Source organism: Parasteatoda tepidariorum, chromosome 2, assembly GCF_043381705.1.
Source record: "Parasteatoda tepidariorum isolate YZ-2023 chromosome 2, CAS_Ptep_4.0, whole genome shotgun sequence".
NCBI lineage: Eukaryota > Metazoa > Arthropoda > Arachnida > Araneae > Theridiidae > Parasteatoda > Parasteatoda tepidariorum.
Window position 1 is genome coordinate 52,482,057 of NC_092205.1, and position 12,631 is coordinate 52,494,687.

The following is a 12,631-nucleotide window of genomic DNA, read 5'->3' on the forward strand; positions in this document are numbered from 1 at the left end:
TCTGAGCTATGTTCATCGAAAGGTTATTAGTTAGTACTGAAGAGAAATCCAGATAATTTATTTTCACATAAAAAGTACTATGATTTTGAAAACGATTTTTTTTCCTTTGCTTTTCCCATTTTGCTTAATTAAAATAATTAAAAAATCATTTAAAATAAACTTGCTTAATTATACGAGGGTTGCTATTTATATTTCTGGCCTAATAATGAAAAAAAAACAAATATGTAGGATCGAAATTGGTTTTATTGTTTTTCAAAATATTCTCCATCATGATCAATACACTTTTGCNTAGCCTTGTAATTTTGAACCCAATTCAGAAGACAAGGGAACTTCTGGATCAAGTATTGAGAGACATTTGCCTTCGTGGAGGACTTTTTGATGAAACTAACCCGCATTTGCGTTACATGGAGAGGAAAACAACGAGAACCTACCATGGTTAGTCTTACAGCAAGAGGACTCTAACCCATGATCCGTCTACCACTGAGAATATTTTATGTCAACATTGTGGTCAGTGCAAGCCGGTTGTGGACTTCTAATCGACCAGTCATTGGAATTTGAACCCCTGAGATTCGAACCCTGTTCACCTCATTGGAAGGCGAAAGCTCTATCCCTGAGCAACCACGACCCTCTATGTTGCCTTGTTGTTGTTACTATTTCACCTCTGAATATTTCCAGAAGTCCCTTTGACCCCCAGATAGCGCGTCCCGGCTCGGATCAAATTACGATGTAAAGTACCGACAATTTGGGCCCACCATCCGCAAAATGCATTTTACCGTTAAATTCCTTTTAACCGTTCAATAGTATACAGTAACAGTAATATTTATTTAATTACAGTGATTCAGTGATTTTACGGTAATTATTACTGCGAAAATTTACGAAATATCAGATTTTTTTGTTACTTAACATGTTCCGGTACAAGTTGATCTTAAGGTTAAAAAAACTACCGACATCCTGATTGTCTGTACTCTTTACCGTAATTTGATCCAGAATTTTTTACAGCGCAGGTGACGTATAGAGGGATGCCTCTATCAGTATACCCATTAGAGGACAGGAAGGTAATAAATTACCTTCTGAGGACCAACAAGGAGAAGTCCGAGCACTTTAAGGCAATTACAATTATCTTCCACGTACAGTGCAATATTTAACATTGCTTTATAAATTCTATTTTTTGCTCCATTGCACTCTCTTATAGAACAAACGAATCAAGAAACGATCGGTTTTATAAGTTAAAAAATTTTCCGGTGGCTAAATCAAAAATAAATATGCAATAGATTTCGCTTATGCTACTTACTTGCAAGTAATTACATATTAGAGTGACGAATCGTTATAATCATGCTAACTTTAAATAATTATAAGATATCAAAAATAACCATTAAAGTTAGGATTAATTTGAACTTACTTGATTACTTTTACTTACTTTTTCGTCAGCTGCATTTTATATTAAGTTTAAAACTTAAAATTCCATTGCAAAATTTTTTACATATTGGTAAAAATACTATACATATTGGATACATATGGTATATATTTACATATGGTATATCATATATACTTTTACATATTGATGAAAGTGACTATTTGAAAATATTAAATAAATGAACTGCAAAATTTAAATAGCGCAAATTTTTGACTGCAAATAATCATGGAAATTACCAGAAAATTTAATGCAATAAAAATGAAAATTACAATTTATGAAAATTATTAAGTATTAAAAGTGAAAACTGCTTAACCCAAAACAGAAAAACAACTTTTGAAAATTTCAATTTCGATTATGATAAAAAAAAACTATCATATCCTTTGTTAACAGAATAAAATTGATCCTTTGTTAACAAAATAAAACATTGCAACCAATAATTAATTGTAACCAATAATGAGATATTTACAATTTTATTTCCTTTTTTGAAATAAATTACGTTTTGCCCAACTTCGCAACATAGCTATATGTTTTAAAGACATTAATAAATAAATAAATTATAAATAAATAACTTATAAATACATAGTATACATAAAAAAAACTGTGAAATGAAAATAGATTTGGAGAATAAATTATCTGTAAATCGTTCTTTTTTAATAAATGTCTTCTTGAAATGATTGATTGTAAACAGCAGATAATACAACATTGCTATTTTCTTTAGAACTTTCATCTTTAGAATTTTTGATGGCAAGCCATCCTGCTTTATCGACAGGATCACTAGGTCCCCAGTCCTTTGTTGCCTTGAAGCTATTCAAAATTTTCTGCAAAAGAATGGATACAAGAATAAAAACTTATGAAAATTATTTAAAGTAAAATCTATCTTATAATTTATTTGTTGAAAAAATTTACGAAGTATTACTTAAAATACATATTCCAAATTCCAGTTTATTCCAAAAATTAAACTTATGCTTTTAAACATACGAAATGTACAATTAAATTAAGAGAATAAGCTTACAAATTCTTAAAATTCAAGGCAATCTACAGAGAGTTCAATAATAATTATTTTCCTAATTTAAAATTCACATTTTATATTTTTTATAGTTTGATAGTTTTCATTTAATCATTTTAAGATAGATTGCTTCTTAATTTTAACATTCTGACAAGGATCTGAGTAAATATTAGATATGGTAAAGAATTAAATACTTATTTTTTTTAAACCATGGCCCATATTGTTAAGAAAATCATATACCGAATTCCGATTAACAAGCTGTTCATTTTAATAACCAAATTTTAAATTATTTTGGAAAAGTAAGTTTATAAATTTTTTTAAAAGTAATAATGAAGAGATTTTCAAACAATGTAAAGTTTCCGAGAAATGATGCAACAAAAATTATATAAGGATCTTCTTATCACTTCTTACACCCATTTGAATAACCATACACCTTGACGGTTGTGAAACTATGGTATCTGTATCTCTTGGTGCATCTATTGTATAGTGTATAATGTATAGTATCTTGGTGTGTTTAGTGTCTAGTGTATAGCAAGTGTAACTCTTGGTATCCGCTAATATTCTTTGTCTTGATTCATGGGATGCTCAACGCCGACACCTACGGCTCTATTTTGGACAACAATGTTTTTTCCATGTTGAAGCAATTTATGAGTTGGACATTTTACCACCAAAATGGCCAATAAAGACCTATAGTAATGAAGTCGCATTGTGAGAATGTAGTTAATTGAATAGACTGACTTTCTCCGAAATCAGACATAAAACCTCTTGAGTACCCCTGGGGTCAATTAGATCACCAAATTATGGATGGAATTACACTGCAAAGGAGGAAAAACGCCCTTAACATGAAAATATGTGCAGATTTTTTTAAATATTTTTAGATTTAAATACCGATTCTTGAGTTATCTTTAGTTTACCAGATACCATTTTCTAAAAACTCCTCTTTTTTGTGACTTAACGTATTTTGACAGCATTAAATAACAACTTGTTGTCAAGGGAAAGCTATTACCGTTGGCGATTTTGGTGACAAAAGCATTATCTACAATCCCGAAGTCACGAGGCTCAATACTAAGTGACATATCCGAGAATTTACTGGAATCATTGAGACTTTACCCTATAAAAGTAGTATGCGAAAAACCATTTTGGTTTCGTATGAAAAAAGCACTTTCTATTTATCATAATCTATGTATTTTCTTCTAGCCTAACGGTAGAAAAACCACTAGTCGTCATACAGAGTACTGGTGGATCTTCTTTACTTTAAAATAATAAATGTAAACTAGTGGGCTGCGCCCCCGTGCTCGCTAGCGCTCGCCAACCCCCGAAAATTGCTACGCAATCTTATATGGTTTGCTTTGCAAACCAAGCTCGCTACTAACTTAGGTACATTTTGAGCAAAATTCTAAGAATTCAAAACAATCATTCAAATCCATATAACAACTCTTTTTTTTAAAAGAAATACACCTTTTTAGTAAATACTAAGTCATTAAGATAAATCTTTCATAGCTGTCATCAATGCTCTCTTCCAATCTTCGAGCAAGCTTCTTTTGATTATACTTCAAAAGCGTAACAGCACGACTGAGACTCATTTTTCAATGAATAACTAATAACAATAATAAAACAAATAAATCCGTGATATAAATCAAAAATCGTCAAATAAGTTCGTAATATATAAATTCGTGAAAAAAAGCGCTTTCGACAAAATACTAAAATAGAGATCTATCGGCAAAGACTACTCACTTCTGCTTAGCTTAATAGTATGAGATTGCAGCAGCTGATAGGGTGAATTTCGGAAGAGATCACATTTGGTGAGAATGCTCTCTCTGGTTATTTCAGTTTCCGTTTTTAAAAGCGCTATATGTCGACCAATCATTGGTCGATTTTCTTGAGTTGCCACTCGGGGAGTTGTAATGAGGCTTTTTTTTTGTCGCCGTATAAGAGAAATACATATATAGATGTTAATTTTTTTTATCGCGTAGTCTTACTAATTGGAAGAATAATTTAAAAACAACCATACTTTTTGAATAGTTTCACTTGGATTTCTATAAATTACGTAGAGTCCCCATATTGGAATTTGTATTAGAGCTATAAAAGCAAGGAACCAGCCAGTGTACTCCGCCCAAAGAGGTAAAGGATCTTTCTTGTCCACAACTACATGTCCGTAAACAAATATTATCTAAAAGAAACAAAACAGAAAGGTCATTACCAAAATTCACCTTTTCTCATTATTCACTTGTCTATTTTGTTTCCTATTTTTTTTATTCTTTTTTAATTTTTAATCAATTTAAAACAGAACAATTGTTTAGAATTCATTGCATTACAATGAAAATATCTTTCATGATAAAAGCAGGGAAATACTTTTGTAAGCTAGAGTCCATAATTCAATTTCTGTTTTTGTTTCTTAATTGATTGATTATCATATTGAATCTTGATTGTACTTACTTACAATTATTTTATTTCTCTTTGCTCGTACATTCGATTCCATATTCAATTCCGTTAAGTTTAAAAAGATTCATTTGCATTTGTGCACTTTGATTTCAAAAGAAACTTAATTAAATTGTAAAAAAAGTAACGAAATATGTATTATGAAATTTGAAAACATTTGAATTTACACAAATTTTGATTTTGGAAAGAAAACAAAATCAGTAATAAATACTCATAGAAAATTCATAAATATTTTTCAAACAACATTTGTTTTCAAAAATTCCATTTTGCGTGAGTGCAATAAAAAAAATAGCTTAATTAAAGCAAAACTAATTTTTGGCTTTTCTTTTTCAAATTTGAATATTTTTTTAAAAAAAATCATTTTCATCTATTATTTTAATTATTCGTAGAAAGAAAATCTTATTTTAGATTTGTTCGTTTAAAAAACGTAGAATTTTCAAAAAAGTTTTTAATCTTATTTCTAATAAGGAAAATTATTATTTAAGTTATTAACCTTAGTACTTCTTAGAAAAGCATTTAGAAAATATAAAATAAAATTCTTAGAATAAAAGTAAAAAGTTTCTAATTGTTAAAACTTTATACAATGTTTGGATCATTCGTTTAACTTTTTAGTTTACACTACTTTTTTATTACTTAAATTAAATTCTAAAGCTATATATTTAATACAATTTTCTGCAAACATTTAAAGAGAAATTGCTATTATATAGTAGTAAGGATTTTAAATGATATATCGGCTAGCTTAATCTTTTGTAGTGTTTTCGCATTCATGCCACTAAGTTTTAGCAATAGTATAATTTAGCAATAACAAGTCATTCGCCTTGCGAATTAAGTCAGGAAGGAGTGCTTTCCGATTTACGAGAGAGCACCACTAGGGAGAAAGTGCGTCTTAGCTGGTATATGAATAAGTGGTTCTGTGGTCGCCACGCAGCAGTACCATGAGTACAAGGATCTGGATTACCATTCATCCGTGAGACAACTTCTACAATTTATATAGATCTGAAAAGAAAGAAACTTTTCTCCAATTCTGCAGCTCTTACAAGCACGTATATCGCATGTATTCGGTGGGTCTCAGAGGCTTTGAGGATTGAACTCCGACCCTTCGAGACCGAACCCTGATACTCTAAACACTGGGCTACCACGGCCCTAAATTTAGGTGTAAATAAGATGACTGCATCTCTTATGGTTTTTCCTTTAACTGAAAGTTTGGTTCAAACTTTTGATCCCCTCAATAACTATTTAACAACTAACATTAACATTTATTAAAATAAACATTTAAAAAAATGAATGGTAAAAAAATAATTATTATTTAAAAAGATAGAGAGAGAAAGAATTAGAAGAAAGGCATGAAAAATTTTTTGATCTTGAAACGTTAGCAGAGATAAATGGAAAAAAAACTTAATCTATGATTTAGATAGATTTAATGTGCATAATTCTAAAAATAATAATATCTGTTTCTAAAAATGTTACCACAAGAGATACAGGAGCTGCAAACGACCATGTAAATTTCCAAAAAATTCCTGGTGTGGATCCAAGCATGTAAGTTACATCCGCCATAAAATTTCGAACGCCTATTAGAAATGAACAAAAAATGAACTAGCATAAATATTTTTTATACTAAGCAGCAGATTTCAACGATACAAAAACAGTTATTTGTCAGACAAAATAATGTATTTTTTAAACATTTTGGGAACTAAGTACATATCTGATAAATCATTATCACTTATAAGTAGTACTAACATTCAATATACAGAAAAATAACAATATGAATAGTAGTAAAAAGAAAACTTAAGTTCTGATTACTATCAGAATAGGCATACTATACTACACGATTAGAATCATCTTTCTTGATCATTTTTTAATGTAATTTTACCAATTGAATTTACAGCAGAAAGTACAAACTAATTTTCCTTTCATACTTTTAAATTTTTCGTTCTAACAGTCAAGCATATATATCTTTAAATTTTTAAAAGTTATATTTTTTATGTTATAGAGCAGTGGTTCCCAATTTGTTTGACTGCAGAACCCTAAATTATTAACCTTCTTTTGGTGGAGCCCCTTTTTTATAAATAAAGTTTACTCCTCCGGGAGTAAATTTCTAATAACTAATTCTGACTAATTCTGAATTTTTTTGTTTTATATACATAAGCTGAAAATGAATAAAATAAGCCCAATTATGGTTTACTTGAAAATGAAACGAAAAAAAAACTGCTTCAAACATTGAAAATTATTATTAGGGAAACGCATCACTTTATTAAAGAATTTAATTAATTAATTTAAAATTAATTTGATAAAAGTTTTATAAGAAATACTAATGCGATATTTCATAAATGCTTGCTCTTTTCCTTTCCAGTGTCTTGCACAGTGGCGGATCCAGCTGGAGGGTCATAAGGATCATGACCCCCCAAAATTGAAAAATAAATAAAAATAATAATATTTAATGGTTTGCAAAAGAAATAAAATATTTTAAAAAATTATTTGAGGGGGCATAAGGGGGAACCTGAGTCTATGACCCCCCAGGAAAAATTTCGGGATCCACCCCTGGTCCTGCGCTCCCTAATTGGTGATCTAGATACTATTAAACTGTCAAACTCTCATGAGCGCACAGATGGTAGTATCACATTCTGCTTAAGAGGCTTCTTAGAGCTGCCTGATGCAAAAAAAAGTTTACTATTTTCCCATCACTCACGATAGAGGACACCAACAGTTAAGCTAATTAAGCCACATTTCATGATTAATTTGACAAAACCCCACTCAACCAGAACCTCACTTCAATGCACATTACCTAAAAAGATAGCCTAACTCCGATGTCCAGTTAAATTTCATTTTTGCGGATTTAAAAACATACTAGTTGAAAAATATTGCAAAAGCACATAGTTTTGTATTCAGGTCTTTTAATCATTTAGTTGAAAGCAGTTTAAGCACCGTAAAGGTAACGAAATGTTCCTAATGGTAAACTTACGGTAAATAGGAGAGACAAACTGCCACCGGTTATTATACCGAAATTTTAGAATGAAAAACTCCAACAGTGTTGGTTGGTCACTATCGCAATACTGCCAAACGAGATGATTAACAAACTTGGCTAGCACTGCTAATCTTAAGATTTTTGCTAAATCTTAAATGGTTTAACCATTACTGGACCAATAACTATCGGTATAGGGAGTGTTTTATAAAACTAAAATGTAATTTTAAACAGTTTTGAAACATATTTACCATAAATCCACATTACACCTGCAAGTTCAAGAGTTGCGTAAAAGAAACCGGCAGCACTAACACCATAATTATTTAACAATTCTAATATATGTTGCCCAACCTAAAAACAAAGAGAACATTTATTTATTTAGTGCTTTAAAACTCTAATTTTCCTTTTAGTACTAAATTAGTTCTTTTTGAAGAGAAATTTATAAAAAATATCGGTTATGACTCATAAAAAATATAGGTTTAAGAGTAGAGTTCAATGTACTTACATTTGTTGTTAAAGGAAGACCAAGGCAAAAGAATACGACACATAATCCTAGCGATAGCCAACTTTTATTTTCTCTAAGTTTTGGAAATTTGTCTTTTATAACAGTTGATACAGTTTCAATTTGAGAACTCTGTAAATATTTGAAAAGTTTCTAAAAAAAGTAATTCAAACTTTTTTATAGGAATGAGTTGGTGCAAAAAAGAATTTTTTCCCGTGTTCTACATGGTGAAGAGGAGCGTTTTCAGCGTCCTTATTAGGCATTTTTAAATTCATATTATTAAGTTAATATGACCTACACTTTAGAATCAAAACATACCTTGTAATAATAATTGAAAAGCTTTACAAAAACCGTGTTGACTTGTATCAGAGGTTTTATAAAAATCATTACAACCAGTTTGACAGTTTATGAAACTTATGTTCTTAATATTTATTTTATTAATATTATTTTTCATCTTTCATAAAAAAAACTTTAAATTTATTATAAAATATATTATTTTATATATTTCATAGATATATAATTCATAATTATTATTTTTTATAAAATAATTATTAAAATTATTTTATTCTAATTAATTGCTATTTAATTTAAAACCTGTTTTATTATTCTTAATAACTATTAAGAAAAAGTCTTATTCTTAATTGTTATTTTATAGATAGTCATTTCTATTTCCTCAGAAAACAAACATGCTAATATGATTTTAATTATTAACCTTACTGTGCTTGACCTTTAAATAATAATGATATCAATTCAACACATATTAATGACTCATAATGTTTCATAATGTCTTTTACTAGTTTAGAATTTAAATTCTGACAATAATTCAAGTGCAATAATTTAAGCCGGAGTTATTATGATTATGCTTGAACCCAAATATGGAAATCATGTAGAAGATATTATTTTGTAGCTTTTTCGTAGTGCACAGTGCGCAAAATAAAAAATGGAACACTCTAACTAACTAACTATTTGAACTAATGATCGGTTCTTCAAGCTCTAGGATTCAATCTTAATGGTTCGAAGGGGTGATCACAAATATGCCAATTAGAGCAGACGATATTTCAAGTTACTAAATCAAACACAAAAACGTACTTTCACAGAATAAACATTCCTTTTTTTTCGACGGATTCGGATTCTGACCCCCAAATTTTAACAAAATGTAGCCGCGATCTAGGAAATACTCGTATGGTCCTAATAGTTTGATCAGGAAAGAGGTCCAAAGTTTGAACCCCTTAATGCTAATTTTATTTTTTGTGTATTTCAACCTATCTTGAGAACTTTTTAAGCGAATTGAAAAAATTTTGAACTTAATTGTAAAAATCATTCATCTAATGATAATTCCATGCAAAATATAACTTTTAGTAAATATTTGTCCTCTTTTATTATTTCATTTAATAATAGTCGAAAAACTTTTGAATTGCAAAGTATACAATTTTTTACATCATTTTTATGAATACAATTTTCAATCTCAAAATATAAAATTTGAGCAAAATCGGTCAAATAGTTCCTGAGAAATTAAATTTTAAATTTACACCTTTTTTCGAAATTTAATTTCTGAAGACCGATTTGATCGATTTCGTTCAAACTTTGTAATTTGGCATTTTACATTGCATTCTTTAAAAAGATGCAAAATATTGTATACATTACAATTCAAAAAATTTTCGACCATTATTATCAAAAATATTAAATTTCAAAAATAATTAAATCAAAAATAATTAAATTTATGATTTGGTAACGATTTATTTTATTCCTTCTAGATAAGAACTATACGACAGAATATGTTTTAATGTATTTTTAGAATTGTGTCTTAGTCTCTAATCAGAATTTTATATTCAAAAATGATGCTCATAGTAGTTTTAAATATTTTACTAACTTGTTATAAGGTGATTATTTATTAAAAAAGCTATAGGCTCTCTCATAGAAACTCAGAAATAGTCTTTTTTTCATTGAATCAATTTCAGTTTAAGATGTCAAAAGTTTAGTTACGAATGTGTATAGTGTGATTGTTAAAGTTAAAATCATATTTATTAACAACATGTGAATTGAACTTACAGAACTTCCAATCCCTAAAGTAAACAGCATGATAAAGAACAGCACTGACCACAATTGAGGAATGAACTTTATATTTGCTAGTGCTTGAGGATATATAACATATGCTAATCCTAAACCTAAAAGAATAATATTTCAATTAATAAAAATTTAAATATTAAATCCGACTTGAAATCCCCAATCCCCACACCCGAATAAAGCCAGATTGAGTATTTGTGTAAATGTAACAAAAAATAATTTTCCTCGGTGCAATAGAATTTAAGTGCAATATAATAGAATCATGATAGAAAATGGAAAAACAAACTATGAACAATATATAATCGAAACAATAATAGAAAACAAGTGCATAGTTTGATTTCGGTATCCTTCAAAAATGATATTGAGTCAATTATCAATTTTTTTTTTAATTTGAGCATATGTTTCACAAAAAGACAAATCCTTTTTTAATAACAAATTCACCCCGATATAAGTTTTGTCAAATCTAAAACATTGTCCCTAAAACTCCAAGGATCTGAAAGCAAGCATTATGGAATTAAAGCCAGTATAATCTGTGCAATATCAGTTTATACTTATATGTAGCTTTGATTTTCGACTGCACGATATTAAATCTCAAGATCTATAAAGCTCAACACACTGAAAAGAAAGATCTACTTTTTTCCAAAGGTGGTTAGTAAATATAATCAAACATATGTGAAACAATGAAACTAATTCATTTATTTAACTCATCCTCATAACTCTAACTAAATATAGTATATAAAATATAAATATAACTGAATAATTAACTAAATATATAGTTCAAAACTAATTCTGGAATTTTTTTAACATACTTAAGTATGTTAAAAGCATTCCAGAACAATTCTATTTCATTTACCTCCATGATCTACAACGTCGTCAATTGGAAGGTTTTTTTCATGCGCTAAAGTTCCAAGTACTGCAAATATGACACATCCAGCTAAAATATTCGTAAAGGTATCTAAAACACTTATAATTATAGCATCCCTGAAAAAAATGAATTAAACTATTAAAACTGAATAACAATAATCAAAATCAATATAAACATTAGATTTTTTAACAGCTTTCAAATTTGTTACTTTCTAAACGGTTTTATTTGAGTAAATAAGTATAATTAACTAAAATCTTGGTATTTAATTCTTTAAGGAGTGTTTTATTACATTTAGAGATTTTTTGTCATTGCCTTTAAAATAAATAAGGCAAAAAAAAATTATTATAAATTTGTTTAATAAAAACACACAAATAAGAATCATTTAAAAATAAGCCTTTTGTTGGGTACAAGGAATATTAAACTTTGAAAAGATGCATAAACAAAGGATATACCAAAAGTGACTTATTAATTTTGAAAATCAATCGAAAAAAAGAATGGAACTCGATAAAAAATTTATGGTTTGAGGCATTTTTTAAAGACACCAAATTGCATTTTTAATTAAACGTTAAACTTCATGCCAATAGGTAGTGCTGCACGCATGTGAGAACTTCAGAATCCATGACATCGCCAGACGATATTTCTCTACGCAATCGCATAATGAGTACTTGTGAAGGATTTTGATGATGGTTTACACGTTAGATGGCAGATATTCGCCGTTGTTTGATGATTTTCAATGTTCTTCTGTAAAATGTTCATACCGATCGCAACTTTTCCTATTCTGTACCGCCCTCTATTGGCGGGAAATTTAACAAGTGTACAATTTGAGACACTCCGCCTATCTTAATTCACGAATTTTAAAAAAATAGATTTTTCTTACTTCATTCTTAACATAGATTCTAAAAATATATATTAAGGGTGGTTATTACTTAATACCTAGTATTTTTGGGTAAAATGCTTACATTGAAAATTGCAAATGAGAAAATAAAAATAACTATTTAATTTCTACGAATATATTTAGCGAATGTTTTTCAAAAATGCATAATTTCAGGAGCAATTGGTTCAAAACTGTAATTCATTATTATTATGTACTCACAACTTTTATCAAAATAAATACGCAAAATGGTTTAAATATATATTCTCTTAGGATTTGCCATAATGTCCTAACAGAGATATAATCAAACTTGCAGAAAAAATATTATTTGTATTTTAATTTCATAATATTTTACAATTTTAGAAAAAATAAATTATCTAACTTACCTGACCTCGATTTTTCATAGACAGTCAATACTTTTTAAACGCCATATTTTCTATGCATACAGAAATATTTGCAGAATATATATATATATATATACACGTACACACACACCATGTAACCTATGACC

At 28.7% G+C, this 12,631-nt stretch overlaps 1 protein-coding gene across 1 annotated transcript in view; it reads right to left on the reverse strand.

Annotated features, from left to right (window-relative positions):
- Positions 1–1,868: 1,868 nt before the first annotated feature.
- Positions 1,869–12,631, reverse strand: part of LOC107446298 (sodium-dependent nutrient amino acid transporter 1) — a 35,703-nt gene continuing 24,940 nt past the window's right edge. Inside the window, exons 11-16 of the mRNA XM_043041226.2 lie at positions 10,370–10,485; positions 8,324–8,452; positions 8,070–8,169; positions 6,327–6,427; positions 4,432–4,590; positions 1,869–2,232 (exon numbers count right to left, since the gene is read on the reverse strand). Coding sequence (XP_042897160.1) covers positions 2,065–2,232; positions 4,432–4,590; positions 6,327–6,427; positions 8,070–8,169; positions 8,324–8,452; positions 10,370–10,485 — 773 coding nt within the window. The 3' untranslated portion in view covers positions 1,869–2,064. The remainder of the gene's footprint in view (positions 2,233–4,431; positions 4,591–6,326; positions 6,428–8,069; positions 8,170–8,323; positions 8,453–10,369; positions 10,486–12,631) is intronic.